Raw genomic sequence first — 19519 nt, forward strand, 5'->3', positions numbered from 1 at the left:
CCAGCATCCCACTGCTAGTCCAGGGGCAATTGAATCTTTTCTTTACACATGAAGGGTGGGGGCTGATGGAGCTCAGCCCCCTGTTGCTATGATGAGGACGGTTACCAGCCATACTGCACCATCTACCAGGAAAAATTAGGAGCAGGCGCCCTTGATTGACCTAACTGATGCTAGTTGGCATGGTTACCAGTCCTTTTGCACTGCCCCATGTGCCAATAGGCTGATGATGATGATGGATATCAGTCATATTGTACCATCAGCCACCCATGGTGGAGGGGGGGAGCAAGGATGTTGGTGTTGAGTGCTGCAGCATCGCGTCTATCTGCAGCATTCAGTAAAGATAGGGTGACATGTAAAAGAGTCAAGAGAGGATTGTTTTCCCTTTCACTTCTGGGGGTGGGTGGGGGGGTGCGTAAATTGACGAGCTATGCCCTGACCCACCGCGGACACTGTGTTTGACCCTAGAAGCATTTGGAGCTCAGCCAAGAATGCAAATGCTTTTCGGAGACTGCAGGAACTGTGGGATAGCTTGAGTCCTCCAGTCCATGAGCGTCCATTTGATTCTTTGGCTTTCCGTTACGCTTGTCACGCAGCAGTGCGCTGAGTCCCTGCTATGGCGTCTGTCTGGAGATTTTTTAAAAATGATTTTGAATTTCGTCTTCTGTAACGGAGCGCTGATAGAACAGATTTGCCTGGCCTTACAGCAATCACATCCGCATGGTCCATGCGGGAACTCTTTCTTTATTTTGATTTTTAACTGCATCGCCACACGTGCTGATCGGAGCTCCACGCTGGTCAAACAGGAAATATTCAAAAGTTCGCGGGGCTTTTCCTGTCTACCTGGCCACTGCATCCGAGTTCAGATTCCTGTCCAGAGCGGTCAGTGGTGCACTGTGGGATACCGCCCGGAGGCCAATACTGTTGATTTGCGGCCACACCTAATCCGATATGGTAATACCGGTATTAGCGCTACTCCTCTCGTTAGGGAGGAGTACAGAAACCGGTTTAAAGAGCTCTTTATATCAATATAAAGGGCCTCTTAGTGTGGACGGGTGTGGCATTAAATCGGTTTAATGCTCCTAAAACCGGTTTAAACGCGTAGTGTAGACCAGGCCTCAGATGAGGCCAGTATTGATGGAATAAGTGAGGGATTAGTTCTATGAGGAGAGAACATTTCTCCACTACTCTAGGGAGATTCCCCTACGAAAATAGTGGGGGTGGGGGCAAAGCATGCATATCATTCTGCTATCATATGGCAGGCAATCAGGAGTCTGGGAGATGAGGGGTTGGTTTGTCCTGGAGCAAGTAGAGTTGAAAAGCAGAAAAGGGTATCAGTGAAGATGTATAAAAGACATGATCTTTACTTATGGTTATTGTTGAAACATCCTGCAGGAAACAACATTGTCCAGGTCCCAGGACACCTTCTCTAGGTATGCCCAGAGCTCTGCTTCACATCCTCAAGATGGAAGGGTTTCACCCCATAGCTTCCTTATAGGACATGTAGAGTTCCACTGTGGCCAAGGCAGCTAATTCTCCTGTGTTGTATCAACTAGGCAAGGTACTAACAAACTTCAACAGGACTTTATTTTTACAGTCGAAACCTCTTTACCAATCTGCTGCTGCACCCTCTGTAACGCTCACTCTGCCTCCTCAACTCCTCCCCCCTCCTTCCTGTTTCCCGTCCTTTCAGACTCCCAACAGCCAGTGCTCCCAGTTCTAATAATACAAGCAGCATCTAAACATCACATCCTGGAGGCTCTTTGGGGTCCCAGGACTCAGGGAAGACCCTTCATTGACAGGTCCTGGGCCCAGAGGTTACAAAAGGCTCTAATGGCTCTTTATGGAGCAGGACTCACTGCAAGGCCCATGCCATATTAGGAATGTATCTGTGTGAGAGCATGGCATGCTCCAGAGTGTAGCTCACAGAGACCATATGGGACTTACCACTGCTCCCAGGAGTAAGATCTCCTGGAGCTCAATCACTAGAGGCCTGGGGCTTTTGGAGCCGACAGCCCAAGATTTGAGTGCCCTTCCATGAGTAATTTCTCCAGTAATGGTCTGGCATCTGCAGCTCATGGGTTTGTTCCACACTTCAATTTGACAAGGGCAAGGTGACTCTGTCAGGTCCCATTCCCATGAGCCTTTCCTATGGGACAGTAATGACTCCCTACTCAGACACTCGGGTATCAGCCAGGGAGACAGCGCTGGGACCCGAGTCCCTAGACGTACAATCCTGTGTTAACTCATCCTCCAAAGGACTGTCTTTATGACTAGGGCTGAAAGAGGAACTCCACATGCTGGGAATGAGTAGCAAGCTCTTGTCCTGGATCCAGGATGCAGCTGCTGCAGGGAGCTCCTGTGCTGAGCTCATGCAATTCCCTGGCTAAGTGCCCTCACCTGCCCCACCCTGGCCATGTTCATGTAGGTCAGGAGCTGGGTCTCCTGGAGCCCGTCCTTGCTCCACAGCTCTCCGGCCTCTTGGATGCTCAGCCCTGGGGGATAGAGAGACATGGATCTGATTTGTCGTTCCAGTTTTGGTGCCTGTTTCCTTCCATTCCCATTGGTGGCAGCTCAGTGATCGGGTCCTTTGCTGCATTCATGGCCCAATGGAAGAGCAAGGCTCCTTCCAGGGGTGGAGTATCCAGGGGGGTCTAGTCTGTCCGTCACAGGAATCATGTGGCCCCTACAGTCTTTAGGCTCTGGGATTGGCTCCCTAGAATGATGGGGCCAAATGCTGAACCCTCCTGCTCCCACTATGATCAGGCTCTGGCCCTCAGTACCAATTGGCACCACCCCCAGCCTGGTGTCCCTACACTGTGCCCATGCTACTGCCCCCTCCCTTCACTTTGGCTCCTTTTCCTCCATGTCTCTCAGCAGCTCCTTTCCTGCCCTCTGCCCAGCTGGCAGACCTGGGGGGAGGTCATTTCCCCAGGGTGGGGGGACAGAGATGGGCTCTGGGGTAAGAGACCTGGTTTCAATAGCACTTTTCCTCACATTCGCCCCTAATGCAGAGGGAAGAGATGAACTCATCATCTAGCTGGAGTCAGTCTCAGATGAGGGGGCTCGTGTCTATAGGGTCCCAATGCACAGCTGGGATTCCTTGCTGCTCCAGTGCAACAGCAGCTGGTACAGCTGGTAGATCTCCTCCCTGGCCTGCCAGCTGATGTCCTTTGCTGGGTTTTGGTGTAGAGACCCAGCTGTGCCACGAGGTGCCATATCCGGGGGAACTTGGACCAGTTCTAGTGGAAGGAAGAGGAGTGGGGAATCCATGAGCATTTCACCTTCAGCTCCCAGTCTCTTCTGGGCCAGGAGTCTCTCTCCTCCCAGGCCCTGTATAGGGGCACATGGGGAGAGGAGCTAGAGACCTAATTCCCTCTGCCTTCAAAGGGAGCCTGGAGCAGGCACTAGGCAGGGCTCTGCATGGTGACTCATTCCCCCAGCTGCTCCAGGATGACAAGAAGAGCACAAGGTCAGGCACAAGCAGGCTGGAGTGGCTGTCCTGACAGCCCCCTCGGGACCTTTGCCCCCATTCAATCCCCCTGTTCCCTGCCCTCTGACCGCCCCAACCCCTATCCATCCCCCCCACCAACCCACCGAACTCCCCTGGCCTCTTCCAACACCCCCTCCCTGCTGCCTGCCCCCTTACCGCACTGTCTGGGGCCGGGGCCTGGTCCGCTTGGCTGGGACCGGGACTGGGACCGGTGCCACGGGGCCCGACTCCCCAGGCCAGGCCGGGTCTGCTCAGCCGGGACTGGCGCTGCGGGGCCTGACTCCCCGGGCCGGGCCGGGTCGGGCCGGGTCTGCTCGGCTGGGACCGGTGCCGTGGGGCCTGAACCGGGCCAGAGCCACTGGGGCCAGAGCCGGGGGTGCTTAGCCGGGACCGGGCTGGGGCGCTCGGCCGGGGCCAGGCCAGGACCAAGGGGAGCCGCTCAGCTGGAGCCAGACAGGGCGGCGCTGTGCCTCCCTGGAGCCCTCCTCGCACCCCACAGCCCCAGCTTACCTGCCTGCTGCTTGTTTCAGGCTTCCCGCGAACATCTGATTCGCGGGAAACAGGGGAGGGGGAGGAGAAGGAGGGCGGAGCATTCAGGGGAGGACGGGGAGGTGAGCTGGGGCAGGGGCGGGGGGGACAGCTGCCCGAGCTTTTGTTAAATGGAAAAGCTTTTTTACAACCGGTTGTCCTGGAACAACCGGTTCTAAAAGGGTTTCTAAATTTAACAACCGGTTCCTGCGAACCAGCTCCAGCTCACCACTGCCATCTGCCCAAAGGAGTCAATGGCTCTTACCTCCACGAGGGAGCGGGGTCTCCCTCTCAGCCTCTCTGAGAACTAGCACTGCTTGGTTTCCTAGGACACGGGGACCTGTCCCCACTGCTCCCTGCGGTGGCCCAGCTGGGAGGCTGTCACCCCCCCCCAGGGCCTAGCAGACAGGTGGGGAGGAGGCTCCTGTTCATGTCACCAACTGAGAGCCCACAGAAGGGCCAAAGGAAGAATGAAGGGCAAGAGGTGAAGCAGGCCCTGAGCCTCTGGCCCATCCTCACCTCCTCAAATGTGGAGCTTCCTGAGCTTCAGTTGGGCAGACAGGAAATGTAGCTCTGGCACAAAGGTGCTTCTGCGCCATATGGGGCAGGGAGATCTCTGCCCGGGAGCACGGGGAATGGGAGGGGGTGAGAGCAAGGAAAGAGGGGAGGGGTAGGGGAGTGCAGGGAAGAGCTCATGCCCCAGATGAAGGACGTTTGGGGTCAGAGGGAAGGACCCTGGTCCACAGAGAGGGGAGAGAGTTCTGTCAGGGACAGGGGCCTCCATTTCCCCTTCCACTAGCCCCCCATTTACAGGGAGACAGAGCAGTACCTGCAGCAGGGAGCGGGAGTTGCTGAACATGGGAGGGCATCAGATGAGGCCCAGCCCTTGCAGCACCTCAGGCACCTGGTGCAGCTGCTGGATGCTGCGGAGCTGACCCATCAGCTTGGCGGTGATGTCCTCCAGCTGCAGGGGAAGGAGAACATGTCAGAGACTGAGACACTGCCCAGGAATCAGGGAGGATTAAGGGCACCTGGAACCAGCACCATTTCCACCCAGCAGCTGCTCATGTCTGAGTGGTGAATTCACCCTCTTGATCCCCAGGATGGAGGCTTCTTGTCCTCTCTAGTGACCTCCAGTGCCAGCCCCCCTCCTTGTAGGGTTAGCTCCTGCCGCCTCCCCTCAGTGCCCCTGACAGCTGTTCCACCTCCAACCCACCTGGGGACACCGCTCAAGTTGGTAGAACCCTCTCCTCCACCCCTGCCTCCATCCCCACCCAGGTAGGGCAGGAGGGATTCTGACAGCAGTGAAGTGGCCTGCGGGGAGGTTGAGACGTTTCCCCAAGTCACCCCAGTGACAAATGCTGAAGCCACAGGATGGCAGCCCTGGTGAACGGGGCAGGTCAGCAGCCCCTGCTGACTGAATCCTCCCAGTCTCTCTAGAGTGGGTCCAGCCCTGCCAGCAGCAGGACAAGCTTCCCCCACCCATGTGCCCCAGAACTGCCTGGCCAGTCGCCATCACCCATCAGTCCTTGGCCACCCAGGCTGCCAGTGATGGGAGCAACTCTGGGTGGTGGCTCGGGTGACATGGACACTAGACCATGGGGAAATGGGTGCAGCTCTGTGGGGCAGGAAAGGTTCACACAGGGCACTTAGGGGACTCTCCTGCCCTTCCCAGGAGTGAGAGCAGAGCATCACATCCTAAGAACACAAGTCCATGAAGTCCACAAGTCCCCACTAGGCTCCTTGCTCCCAGGCCAGCAAACGGTGATAGGATGGGAATGAGGCCTGGGCCCCGCCCCAATCTCCTGAGTCGAATGCAGCTGCTTACCGTGTCCCCCAGCAGTTGCTCGGCTTCCCCCAGGATGGCGTATGTGAGGAGAAGCCCAGCCTGGCTAATGCCCAGCAGGGGGTTGTGGATCGCCGGTATTGCTGTCTCAAGGAAGTCTTTTCTCTGCCCCGCAGAGAAGAATTTTCCAAAGACCTAAAACCAACAGGACAGGAGGCTGTAGCAGATTGCCCAGAGCCGGCCTCCAAGCCCTGGAGATAGAATGGCCTCAGCGTCTGGTGCCCCAAAGGAAGGGTAAGAGAGCTGCTGTAGCCAAGGCCGTTCATTCCCCAGGAGGCTTGCAGGGTCCCATGGCTCAGGGAAGCCCCTTTATTAAAAGGTGGCAGATGCTTAGGGACCAAAGCCTCCAGTGCCTCTTTCTGGAGGGCAATTGATCACAGGGGCCATGATGGGCTGGAAATAGATCTCTAATGTGGGTAAGCAGGGCCCACTCTGCTGTGCAGCACACCGAGATGATAGAGGACCCTGTATTGCTTCCAGCAGAGAGATCTCCTGCACCTCAGTGGCTAGAGGAGTGTGGTGGGGGAGGAGGGGGTTGGAGCTGACAGACCAAAGGTCTATTCCCCCGAAATTAGTGATTTCTCTAGTAGCTGGGTATGGCGTCGGCAGCTCCTTGGTTTCTGCCAAAGGGAATCCAATCTGCAACCTGACCAGGATAAGGAGACTCATTCCCAGTCCCCATCACAGACACTCCTAGGAAACTTTTCTTCTGCTGCAGCAATTCAGCTTGTGGGAGGCAGGACAAGCTCACACAGTTTCTCTCACGTGGCGTCTATAGAGCAGCATTCTGTAGATGCACTTGGAGATCCAGGAGCCATTCCAAGGCCTCCTCTGTGATGTTGTGGAAATCACCCATTTCACCTTTGACTCCAATCTGGGGGCACTGGGCTATGCTGTGTTCCAAGGTTTGGATGTTCTCACCACAGCTGTGAGACAGGGGGCCAGGGGGTCTTTGATTTTCTACTTGTGCAGCAAGTAGTCGCAACTTGGGTCAGTGACAATGTGCTTCTTTGGCACAGTGGCTGAGGTCCAGATACTCTGCCATTCCCTGGCCGGGTCTGGAGACAAGAGGAGGGCGCATGTGGTGCATATTGGCTCTGGAGCTCACTGTGTCCCCTCCCCCGTTCCCGGGTTGGGGCATTCTGCTTCCTGACTGGCAATGGACTTGGGCAAACCCCACCTCCTTTCTCTGCTTCTACAGGGTGCAGGGAAGTAAACAAGGGTCTGATCAAGCAATAGTGACTGACTGACCCAGTGCTCTTCTCTCAGACACTTGGGGATCAGCCAGGGGGACAAGGAGCAGAGAGACACCCAGAGCCATAATCCTCTATTAACTCACCCACCCGGGGATTCGCCTTATGCCACGTAGCAACGGCTCCATGGAAGACACTCAAATCACGGCAACTAGCGAGGTTCCAATGTGGGACCTTTAGCACCAGCCTGTCCCACTGGGTGCTGGGTGAGGAACTCTGAGCTGGAAATAAGGAGTGGGCTCTTGTCCTGTCTCCAGGAGGCATCCACTGCAGGGACCCCAGCCAGCCCCACTCCCTGAGCTGTGTCCTACCCTGCCACAGGGTCCTTACCTCCCCCACCCTGGCTGTGTTTTTATAGCCCAGGAGCCTGCTGTCTGAGTACCAGTCGTGGCACCACAGATCCTCCACCTCGTGTATGCTCAGCCCTGGAAGAGAGAGAGAGAGAGAGACACTTTGATCATTCTGGTTGCAGTTTCTGTGTCCTTCCAATCCCATTGGTGGCTGCCCAGTGGAGTGGAGAACAGAGGCAGAGAGAGACTTGTTCTCCAGCTGGGGTCAGGCTGAGAGAAATTGTCTGGGGTCCCATTATCCACCTGTGGTCCCTCTCAGTCCCCTGTTGGGTTCCGTGTCCCAGTGGGTTCCTTACCCCTCTGTTCGAGCAGCAGCTGGTACAGCCGGTAAGTCCCCTCCATGGCCTGCTGGCTGATGTCCTCGTCTGGGTAACTCACAAACAGAGCCAGCTGGGCCACGTGCTGACCCAGCCTAGGGAACTCTGCTGAGATCTAATGGAAGGGAGAGGAGAGGAGACTCCATCAGCATTTTCCTGTCAACTCCCTGTCCTCCCTGGGCCAGAAGGCTCCTTCTCCTTAGCCCATCTGCATGAGATGCTGGGGGAGAGGAGCCTGAGAGAGACCCTTCATTTGCTCTGCTGCCAAGAGAGCCAGGAGCTGCTTTGGGATGCCAAGCAGGGGCTGGAACATGGCCCCTGTCAAGGTTCCTTCCCCACTCTGAACTCTAGGGTACAGATGTGGGGACCTGCATGAGAACCTCTAAGCTTAATTACCAGCTTAGATCTGGTTTTTCTGCCACCACCCAAAGCATTTAAGAGTTATTTGGGAAACTCTGTCGACCTCACCCCTAGAATATCTCCCTCACAAATACTAGAACCCTTTCCTGGGTAGCCTTGAGAGACTCCACCAATTTCCTGGTGAACACTGATCCAAACCCTTGGATCTTAAAACAAGGAGAAATTAACCATTCCTCCTCCTTTCCCCCCCACCAATTCCTGGTGAATGCAGATCCAACCCCTTTGGATCTTAAAACAAGCAAAAATCAATCAGGTTCTTAAAAAGAAGGCTTTTCATTAAAGAAAGAAAGGTAAAAATCATCTCTGAAAAATCAGGACGGAAAATAACTTTACAGGGTCATCAGATTCAAGGAGCCCAGAGGAACCCCCTCTAGCCTTAGGTTCAAAGTTACAGCAAACAGAGATAAATCCTCTTAGCAAAAAGGAACATTTACAAGTTGAGAAAACAAAGAGAAACCTAACACACCTTGCCTGGCTGGTACTTACAAGTTTGAAATATGAGAGACTGGTTCAGAAAGATTTGGAGAGCCTGGATTGATGGCTGGTCCCTCTTAGTCCCAAGAGCGAACAACCCCCAACACAAAGAGCGCACAAACAAAAGCCTCCCCCTCCCACCAAGATTTGAAAGTATCCTGTCCCCTTATTGGTCCTTTGGGTCAGGTGTCAGCCAGGTTACCTGAGCTTCTTCACCCTTTACAGGTAAAAGGATTTTGGTGTCTCTGGCCAGGAGGGATTGGATAGTATTGTACACAGGAGGGCTGTTCCCTTCCCTTTCTAGTTATGACAATCCCCTTCAAGGCCCAGGGACGACACTTGACCAGGACAAGAAGAACTTGACTCAAGCCTATCTCATTCCCTGCTCTGACTCTGCCTCCCCAAGAGGAGCACTGCGAACCCACAGCCCCTGCAGCAGCAGATCCTACAGCCCGGTGGAGCCAGCCCGCCTGCGCCTGGAGTCAGGAAGCTGGGCTCAGAGGTCACTTACGTCAAACTCGGGGAGGGTGACTGCAAATCTCAGCAGGGCCGTGCTGCTCTTAATGGCCCTGGCTCTCTCCTGGGGCACCCTGGACACGATCCAGCGGTTGACATGCTGTGGGGAAAGGAGGCAGGTCAGGATCAATGGGCAGGTGGTGCTTTGCAAATGAGCCCCACCCCCCGCCCCAGCCCCAGGGGCCCGAGACATTCTGCGCAGAGAGAATAGCTGAGTCATTGATCACAGAGCTTTAGAAGTGGATTCATTCCCCCAGGACGCAGCTTGTATCCTGCAGGTCACAACTTGTCAGGGTCTCTCTAGATTGGTCCCATTCTCCCAGAGCTCCTGATTCCTGAAGAGTTCACCAGAAAGGAGACTGAATCCTCGCCCTTTCCTGCCACTAAAATCCTTGGTGAGATGTAAGGAGTCACTGAGAGCAAAATCCCCCCAGGAATTTCAGAGCATATCAGAGAGAAGGGCTGATTCCCTGGGGTCCTCCTGTTTCTCTAGGAAGGAGCGTGTGCCTCTTCTCTGAGAACCATCTCTGGAAACTCATGGGGTGTGTGTGTTGGGGGGGGGCGGGGGAAGGGTGGGTTTCAGACTCTCACTCCCCAAGACAACCAGGGGCCCTGTGGTTAGTGTTCAACAGAACCAGGCAGAGCTCTGGCTTGACATCCCAGCTCCTTCCTCTGTCCCTCAAGAAAGCAGGACCTGACACTGCATTGCACTGACCTCCCCAGCCAAGGACGCCCCACTGGGGACCCAGTTAGGAGGACAGAATAGAAAATGGATCTGCCAATCTCTCCTTACCAGCCCCCAAAGAGTTACGGTAAAATTGGTTCCCGCCCCTCCTTATGGGACTCACCTCCAAGATGAAGTGGAGCCTGTCTGTGTCTGGGGACTCTGCCAGCAGGTTCCCCAGCACGGCATCCAGGAGCTCTGGTGTGACTTTGTGCAGAGCCTGCAAAGCATGGGTCAGAGTTAGGGAAACTGGGCCGACCCCTGCCACAGGATGGGAAGAAGGGTCTCTGGGAAGCACTGGGGAGACTCCCAAACACATATCCTGGCCTCTCTCATTCACGTCCCACTGCAGACAATTAGCAAGGATTGATGACACCTGGATCTTTGATCCATGAGCTTAGCAGGTCTCTGCAGAGGGCCTTGTAGGCGGAAGAGTAGGAAACAGCCAAGTTGCTATGGGTGGAAGCTGAGCTGCTGGGCAAAACACGGCATATGGAAGAGAAAGAAAGAAAGAAAGAAAGAAAGAAAGAAAGAAAGAAAGAAGGGGGTAATCCTCTGGAGGGAAGGATCCAACCCTGCAGCTTGTTCCATCTCTGCCTACCCCACCCCTAAATCTGGAGCTCCAGCGAATCAAGGGAGCAGGGACAAGGACCACTCTGGAAGAGGCGGAGGATGTACCTGGATGTCGGTGGCGTCCGTCTCCGTGCCCAGGGAGAAGACCGAGCCAAGGGCAGCTCGCAAGAGGCGGGACTCTAGCTCAGGCTCAAGGGCTGGTTTCATGGTGCTGGCAAGAGAGAGGAGCTGGTATTAGACTGCGCAGTGCGGGGGTGGGACTGTCGCCAACACGGACACGAAACCACAGGGCTACAGGCACAGGCTGGCGAGAATGGAAACTGAGGCACTGAGCTAGGAATGACAAGGCCGAGGCGTCACAGACAGACAGTGGCAGGGCAGGAATAGCGCCTGGTCCCTGGAGCCTGCTGCCCCTCCTGTATCTGAGCCCGGGAGTGAGCCCCTCCCCAAGGCCCCTGCAACGTTAGTGGAGTGAAAAGAAGAGCCCAGCCAGGAGAGAGTGACCCTTCCCGCCCCACCAGCTCTGCCAGAGGAACCACTCCTGGGAGGTGAGCGACCTGGGAGTGGGAGGGACAGTGACTCCCAGCTTTGGGCCTGAGCAGCACTGGGGTTAGGGGAGCCAGCGGAGGGCGGGGGGGGGAGAGGGGGCTGTCTCGGTACCTGAGGTTGCCCACAGCAGCCAGGCAGCTGGCAAGGATGGCGCTGGGTGGAGAGTCTTTAGGAAGCTCCTCAATGAGCTCCTGTGAGACGCGAAGGAGACAAAGGAGCATGAGGGATTCGGGCCCTGCTGACACCTCCCAGTGAGGAGATGACACAGCCAGTGCCCCACATGGCCAGCAGGATCCCCCACTACCTCCCGCTCCTCCCATTTCTTCCTGCCCAGCAAACTGGTCCCCTTCCAGGATTCCTGCCCAGCTCGGTCCCAATCCCCTTCTTCCCTCCTCCCTGTCAAACCTGCCCCCATTCAGCACCATCCCCACGACCAAGCTGGGACCATGTGATTCCTTGTCCCCCAGTCACAGCTGCCCTCCAGCCCCACAATTCCCCCACTGCCCAGTCTCACAATTCTCCCTTCTCTTCTCCCCGCCTTCAGCCCCAGCAACCCCTGCCCTCTGCTGCCCCCGCCCACACCCCCCAGCCCCCACCCATTAGCCCGGCCATACCCCGGCCAATCCCACGTCTCTCTCCCCCCTCCAGCTGCCGGATGACGGGTCTCACTCACCACAATCCTCTCCACCACAGCCGCCTTGCAGCAGTGCGGCTCCAGCGTGTCCTGCCCTCTGTCCTGTGCAGCAAGACACGCGGGGTAGATGGCCCGCAGGAACCTGAGCTGCTGCCCCTCATCCTGTACCCCCCGGGAGTGGGGGATAGCGAGAGAGAACCTGTTAGCTAGGGACCTTCCTCCCCACCCACACCCGCTCCAGGGCTCAGGCCTCAGTGGGGGATTGTGGGGAGCCGCCTAGTGTCCAAATCCCCCACGACTCCTACACAAGCAGGACTGGGAACTGGGACAGTGCCTGTGGGGGGAGGAGACCTCGGCTGTTGTGGGACAAACACCCCATCTTGGGGGTCCCACATCAGGGATGTACAAGGCCCCATTAGGGGTGGTGGATCATCAGGGACAAGACCCTCGGCAGGGGATGGGGATGCTGGGAAGGGACAGGACAATCTTGGTTCCAGCCCAGGTGGGGAACATTTGTACCTTGTCTCTGCCCTGGAGCTGCTCTCTGATGACCTTGAGAGCAGCTTCCTCTGTGGACATCTCCAGCCATTCCTCCGCCGCTGACTCCGTGGGGGTCCCTGCACCCGGGAGAGAAGGGAACAGGGGGATGTCTGCTGCCCCTTGGGGGGAGGACAGGGGCATGGTGGGGAGCGCAGGATTAAGGACCCCCCTTCCCACCTCAGGCCCCCAGGGCAGATCGGGCCCCACACCTCCCTCTCAGGGCTGCCTTCAGCCCCCAACAGCTTCAGAAGCCCATAGCAGAGCCCCCCCCCCACTGTCCAGGACTCCGCGGGAGGTGCCGACTCCCCCAGCCCCGGAGCATCAAGGGACAAAGTGGCAGCAGCTCTTGATGCCCCCACCCCCAGCTCCCCTTGCTGCAGGGGCAGCTGTGTGACTGCTGCTGGTGTCAGTGGGGTTCACGTGGCTCAGGCCAGACACCTGGGCTGGGGACCCCCCCCCCATATCCCTGGGAGAGTGGCTGGGCCCAGGGTGTTCACATCCCCGTTCTCACCCCTCCCTCAGCCCAGCCTGGCTCCTCACCTGGAACAACGCAGCAGCGTCCAGAGGCGTCGCTGCTGCTGGAGCCCCAGGCACTGCTGCTGTCCCGTGCTGAGCCGATGGTGCTGGTGCTGGGATCTTCCACCTCCTGGTCTGAGGGGGCTGAAAGATCCTCAGAGCCCGGGCAGGGCGATGCCCCCTGCTGGGAATGAGGGCTGGGCTCCTGGGGCCGCTGCTGCCCACATAACAGGCCCCAGAGCCTCCCTGCCCGGCGCCCCTCCTGGGCTGGGTCCTGTCCGCAAAACCTCATCCTGAGCCAGCTGCACCTGGGCTTGGTCGGGGCCTCTCCCAGCTCGGCGCCTGCGCCGGGAGCTGGCCTTGTTCTCCAGAAGGCTGGGAACTTCCGCCTTCTGGCCTGCATGGGAGCTGCTTCCCCACCTGCGGGGATGGAGAGGTGGCTCTGCCCCTTGGGAAGATGGCCGCTCCTTCCCGAAGGCTCTGGGGCCACCTGCAGAGCCTTCCTCCTGAACCTGCGCAGGAGCCTGGCCATCCTGGAATGGAGCGGGGAGCAGGTGTGAGTCTGGGGTCACTCGTGGGCCTTTTCGGTCCCTCCTCAGCCCTGCTCCCACCAGAGCAGCCCCTTCTCCCCCCATAGGAGTGCAGGGAGTGCAAGCTACACACACTGGCAGGAGTTCATTGCATGATCTGCTCCCCCTCAACGTTCCCCCTCGTCATCCCTGCTGCTGCTGCAAGATCCAGGAAGTCTCATCCTTTTAGAGCAATGGGGTCAGTCCCAAAGACCATCGGTTACTCTGGACAAGCAGCCCCCTCCTGTCATCCCAGGCCACAGTCCCCCACCAAGGCTAGAGAAGGAACAGAACCCAGGAGTCCGGACCTCTCCTGGGAAACCATTCCCCATGTCAAAGTCACAAAGACCCTAGGCACAGGAAGCCCAGCACCCTCCTCATTCCCCATTGATTTCCATTCTCAGCAGCTCACAGGGTCTGGGCCAGCTCAGAGACTCCCAGCCTGGGGAACAGTGTCCCACAAGGGAAGGGCTGGGAGCCCCTTTCCAAACACACTGGAGACGGCTCTGGAGAAGCCCCTGCCCAGTCTGAGAGTGAGGAGCTCTTGGGGGCTGTTTGCAAATGAAATCCCCCTTTGGAGATGTTCTCTCCCCCTCTTTCTGCCTCTCTCCAGACAGACAGGGGAAGCCACCGAGGAACCCTAATGCCACTCACTTGCTCTGGGTGCTGGTACGACGGATGGCGGATGGTCAGGGTCAGCAGACGTCCCTCGCCCTCCTCCTCACTCTCCAAGCCCAAGGCAGGCTGGAGAGGGTGGGGACTTGAGGAGTTCCCTGCCCAGCCAGCAGGCAGGGTGATGGCTCGAAGGCGATTGAGTGGCTGTAAAAACAAGAGTCTGTCTTATTGCCAGGGGCCGGAGAAAGTCAGCCAGCAGCAGCGGGGTGCAGAACACTGCCCTAGTGTGGGGGTGACAGCGGCTCCAGGATCCTGACATGCCAGCACTTTACACACCTTCCTGGAGCCTCCCAACCCCCCTGGGCTGTAGCCGTGGGACCCCGACCCTACTGATGGCAAACGGGCCTCAGCTACCGCCTCAGGGTCACACCGAGTGTCAGAGCCATGGATGGAGCCCTTCGCTAACCACTGCTGCACACTCCCTCCCACAGCTGGCAATTGCAACCAGGCCCTAGTGTCCGCTCCCCCTGGCTTTGAGAGGGAGTGTCACTCCTGGCTCCATTGCTGCCTATTGATCTGTGGGACTGGGCTCTCTGGGCCTCACATCCCCGAATGGGCTTTAAAAAAGACAATGGTTAAAGTTTGGCCCCAACTCTTTCTTGTTTCTCTACACTTGCCATTTTAGCAAAGTTTAGAATTCTTGATGTTCAACACCTGGAAACATCCCTTTCTCCTTCGCAGACAGCTTGAGCATCCCTTCTCACCCAGGCTCACTGCTGCCAGGAGTTAGAGAATTGACCCTATTCCCATTGGACCTACCCAAGGAGTCACACAGCAAAGCAGGGACAGCGCCAGAAAAAGAAGCCAACAATCCTGACTCCTGTTCTAACTAACAGACAACAACCCCCACAGAGGCAGGGAGAGAGCCCAGGAAATAAGGGGTGAAAATTTTCATGGAAAGCGTTTTCTGTCAGAAAATCCATTCAGACTAAACCACTTTGTTTCTTGAAATCATAACACATAGGATGAAAATTCTTTGCAAACAAATATTTGTTTGCAAAACAAGAGCATCTCCTGTTTGTCACAGTGCATTAAACTGTCTCGTCGTACACAAAGAGGAGAAACTGTGATCTAGAAAATCAGATAAGATGCTTCAGTCTGAGCTAAGTAGTTGCTGCTCTTACCAATTTCAAAAGAATAAAATACAAATAAAATAGAATATTACAGTCAAACCTGGCAATAACGCACCCCGCCAGAACGTGAAATCGCATATAACGCGATCACAGGTTGGCTCCCCTTGAAGGTATAATACAGTACGGTTCTGTACCAATCGTCCCCAAAACCATGGCAGGGAGAGAAGCTGCAGCCCCGCACCTGCCGTGGACAGAGAACTCTGGGGCTGCGGGCGCCGGTGCTCTCTGTCCCGGCAGGCGTGGGGCTGTGGCTTCTCTCCGGCTTCAAGAGGAGCCGCGTTTCCCCGGCTGCCGGGGACAGAGAGCACCGGCATCCGTAGCCCCAGTGTTCTCTGTCCCCGGCAGGCAGGGAGCCGCGGCTCCTCTCCCCTGCTGGGCACTGGGCAGCGCACATCAATGCACCGCGTTGGGGACCACTGACAAACCTCGCTATACCGCGACCTTGCATTTAGTGCGATGGAAGTTTTTGGACTCCAAACATCGCGATATAGCGGGGTTTCAATGTATGTCATAATCTGATATGTCTCAATGTGATAGGACACCTCCTATTCTGCACTGCTACTAGTGACACTCATCAGTGGATCCCCCATCATCCACCCATCGCGAGGTAGGTGGGAGAGGATTGTTATTCGTACTTAACAGAAGGGGAAACTAAGGCTGAGAAAGGAGCAGTGACTTGTCGTAGCTGATGCAGCCAGTCAGTAGCAGAGTTGCTCTCAAATGAGCTACAGACCAACAATTGTTCATAGGAATTATTCAGCAAGTATTTTAGAAGAATTGGAAGGTTAGAGAGGAACATGAACTGCTCCGAGACAATGAACGGAGAGCAGCATCAACATTGGTCAAACATATAACTGGTTGTGACTTATTTGCTTGGTCATAAAAGAGAACAACAGAGACCAGAGTTTCCTCCCTGTCAATAGCCCCCTCCTCAGCCAATCAAGGTTGAGACTTTGAGGGGTGGGAGGCTAAGGGTTCTCATCAAATAGCCCAAAGAATGGCGCAGGTCACCTCCGAGGGGATCACTCTCGCAGCACTATTCCAGTCTCACCTCTCTGTGAGGGCCTCCCACAACCCCCCCGGCCCCTGCTGCACACACAGAGCTCCTGGGGGTGGGAGGAGAGCAGAGGAAAAGGACAAAGGAATCAAGAAGAGAAAAGTAGGAGGGACAGAGACAAAGGGAAAAAAAAGGAGAAACCCCAATGTCCCCAGTGATTCTAAGGGACAAAGTCCTAGGTAGGAAATAAAATGCTGCCCCCACAATCTAGTGTTTTCCTTTCCTAAAAATCAGCCGGCACCTGATGGATCAGACTGAACAGGTTCCAAACCTTTCGGAGGCTCTTACCTTCTATACAGGGACGTCTGTTTTCTGGCAAAATCTATAAACGAAAAGGAGACAACTCCGAAGAGGGTCCTCCGTGCGCTCACGTAGGTGACAGTGAATTCTCTCGGTCCTCAAGGAGAGACCTCGAGACGGAGACGTGCTGAAGCAAAGCCGCAGGGATCTCCAAGGTTGCCCCTGTCGTGCACCCCTGTCCTACCTGGCTGATGGCTTTAGAAATCATACTCCCAGAGCCTGCATTACTGCTCCGTGTAGATAAGCCCTTAGATACAGTCCAGAAGCAGGGCCATTTTGCCTACATAAACAAACCACACTGGGAAAGGGGTGAAGTCAACAGAAACAGAGTGTTTTTGTGGTGTTTGTTGGATGAACACCGATTTCATTGGTGTTTGGTGGTTAAAACCTAAAATCAGAAGCCTTGACTTGTAGGGGATGGTGCCTTTTTACCCATCTGAAGAGCCTTGCACACTTGAGGTGCTAGGGGAGTAAATACATAATTTTTCTGGAGTTACCAAAATATTTAGAGAACTGAAAGCCACGTCCCTCCTTGTAGTCTCACTCATTTAATTAAAACATGGCTGTGTGGCTCTTGGTCAAGCTTTCCAAAGGGGCAGGGTGAAAACACAAGAGACCCACATTCATCTTACACAAACCTTTAGGACAATACCAAGCATAGGAAGTGCCAAGCCAGAGGGAATTGGAGAGAGTTCTCAGGGAGGGATGATGTGCTTTGAACAGACACCTTTGCCTTTTCAGCCTACTAAAGAAGTCACTACATGCAAAGTATTTGGTGACAAGGGTTAGAACTAGGGAGAACAGCAGGGATAGCAGGACCATTTGCTTTGGAAAAAGCAGGAGACCTTCTTGTCCTTTCCCTCCCTCCTTGGGGGAGCCCAGCTTCCTTTCCTTGTCTCCCTACCCCTGGCTGAGGAAGTGAAGACTTGCCAGACAGAGGGACTAATTGCTCCTTGTACCTAGATGGAAAGTTGTTGTGGTTCCTAGCCAGAAGGTGGAGCAGCAGTGTCTCAGCCTGGAGTCTCCTACTGTCTCTCCTCCCCAGGGAAATGGGAAAGAAAACCCCACCCATGTCTGTGGTACCCACAGCTGCTGCATCATTAAGAGTCCGATGATTCCTGAGGGCCTAAGAAATTCCCCTAAGCCTTAGAGCCTAAGGTTTATCAGATCTGGGCTGGCTCCAGGTGAACAACCGGGGTTGCTCAAGATGACCTTGGACAGAGGGGGAATGGAAGGGAACGCTAATGGAGTAGACTGTGTGGTCCGGTGGATCAAGGGTTGACCTGGGAGTCAGGAGACCTAGGTTCTGTTGCTGGCTGGCTCTGGGCTGCTGTGTGACACAGAACCAGTCACTTCCCCTCCATTGCCCCAGCTGGGTAATGATAACGCCTTTGTAAAGGGATTTGAGGTCTGTGGAGTGAGTGCCGTGTAAGAGCTAAGCGTGGCTTTGTGCAAGGTGCTCAGATACCATGGTGATGGGCACCCTTACAAAAACCTAAACAGATGGGGGAGAGGAGGCAGCTTAGATGGAGGAAGGGAGCAATAAATAAATCAGAGGCATTGTAGCAGGCGGGTCCGGGGCTCAACCCTCTGAGGGGAGGAGGGGAGCCACACCGGTCCGCTGGTCTCCCGGGGGCTCTGTCCTGTCCCTTTAAGGCCAGGCCACAGAGTCCGAATCTCCGGGGTTCCGGCCTCGGGCTGCAAGGCGGGGCCATAAACCGTGGAAGGAGGGCTCAAGACCCTGCTGGCAGGGCTGAGCAATAAGCAGTCTAAGGAAGGCTCAGGCTTCTTGTAGCCATGCTGAGCAGTAAACAGTATAGGGGCTCAGGCCTCTTGTAGCAGGCTGAGCAATCAACAGTACAGGAGCTCAGGCCTCTTGTAGCAGGCTGAGCAGTAAACAGTACAGGAGCTCAGGCCTCTTGTGACAGGCTGAGCAGTAAACAGTACAGGGGCTCAGGCCTTTTGTAGCAGGCTGAGCAGTAACGAGAGGGGGATAACTGCCACCCATAAGTGGGGTGGCAGGGGGGGACACAGGCCCACCCTCTCCACTGTGTCCCGGCCCGGGGCCCTATACAGCGGTCATTACCGCTGTCGGTCAGTGGGGATCCTGACCGCAACACACTGACATGGGCTCTGCCTGGTCAGCAGCCTGACTGGGGTCGGCTGCCCCCGGGCCACTTCCACTATCCCCCTCTGGTCCTACCTGGTCCACGGCGTCTGGTCCTGGGAAGTCCCACTGCATGGGTTCCTCACAACCCGGGCTGGGGGGTAGATTGGGCAGTTCCTCGGGGAAGTCCGGCCAATGCTGCTCCGGGGGCTCCTCAGGGTAACAGCAAGGAAGGGGGGAAGTTCCTGGTGGCTCCTCCTCGTAGGTAGCGCGGGGAAGCTCCGGCAGGTCTTCTCAGCAGCGAGGTAGGGTGGTCTCTGGCCAGTCCAGGCAGCTGCCCGGGGCTCCAGCGGTTCCTCCGTTAGGAGCTCCCTCAGGCAGGTCTGCTCTCCCCGGTGGCTGGGCACTGACTGGGCTGGAAGGGCTGGCTTTTATCCTTCCGGGTCGCCGTCTGACCCTCTGAGGGGCTCACCACTCTGTAGCCCCGCCCCTTCCTGTGTCCGGGGCTCAACCCTCCCCGGGGAGGAGGGGAGCCACACCAGCCCGCTACAGGGATAAACACGGAAAGAGCGAGGAAGTGGCCCTAGGTGGGTAAAGGAGAAAGAAGAGTGTAGCCAATTAAGGGAAAAGGGATGAAAACAGAAACTGCTCTGTGGAAAGTCTGGTGCCAAGGAGACACGAGGAGGTGGGTCTTTAGAGACGTGATCGGGTTAAAATAGTTTAGATGGCGAGAAACTCATGGTTTAGTCCATAAAGTGGATTAGATTTGGAAGAAACCTATGGGAAAGTTAGGTCCTGGTCACCTCCTTTGGAGCAACTAGCCATGACTACTGTTGGAGACAGGCTGCTATTCTAGAGGGACCAGCGATCTCCTGCTGTGTGGGTATGTTCCTATGGAGATATGCACTGGTGTCCTGTATCAGGTAGAGGGGAGGGGATAATGGAGTC

At 56.0% G+C, this 19519-nt stretch overlaps 1 protein-coding gene across 2 annotated transcripts; it reads right to left on the bottom strand.

Annotated features, from left to right (window-relative positions):
• Positions 1-1149: 1149 nt before the first annotated feature.
• LOC123343403 (maestro heat-like repeat-containing protein family member 7) lies at positions 1150-14658 on the bottom strand. Of its 2 annotated transcripts, XR_006572225.1 has the most exons (14): positions 13954-14658; positions 12755-13263; positions 12194-12291; positions 11714-11836; positions 11152-11231; positions 10597-10702; positions 10043-10138; positions 9190-9294; positions 7764-7899; positions 7448-7542; positions 5847-5999; positions 4848-4982; positions 2995-3239; positions 1150-2492 (listed from the first exon to the last, which is right to left on the bottom strand). XR_006572225.1 is itself a non-coding variant. In XM_044978519.1 (13 exons), exons 2-12 carry the CDS (start codon positions 13260-13262, stop codon positions 4887-4889), a joined length of 1596 nt encoding a protein of 531 aa, XP_044834454.1. In that variant the 5' UTR covers position 13263; positions 13954-14658; the 3' UTR covers positions 1150-3239; positions 4848-4886. The 2 variants fall into 2 exon arrangements, 1 of the variants encoding a protein (XP_044834454.1); XM_044978519.1 differs by having other exon boundaries at positions 1150-3239.
• Positions 14659-19519: the final 4861 nt, after the last annotated feature.

This window comes from Mauremys mutica, chromosome 10 (assembly GCF_020497125.1).
Source record: "Mauremys mutica isolate MM-2020 ecotype Southern chromosome 10, ASM2049712v1, whole genome shotgun sequence".
Taxonomy (NCBI): Eukaryota; Metazoa; Chordata; order Testudines; family Geoemydidae; genus Mauremys; species Mauremys mutica.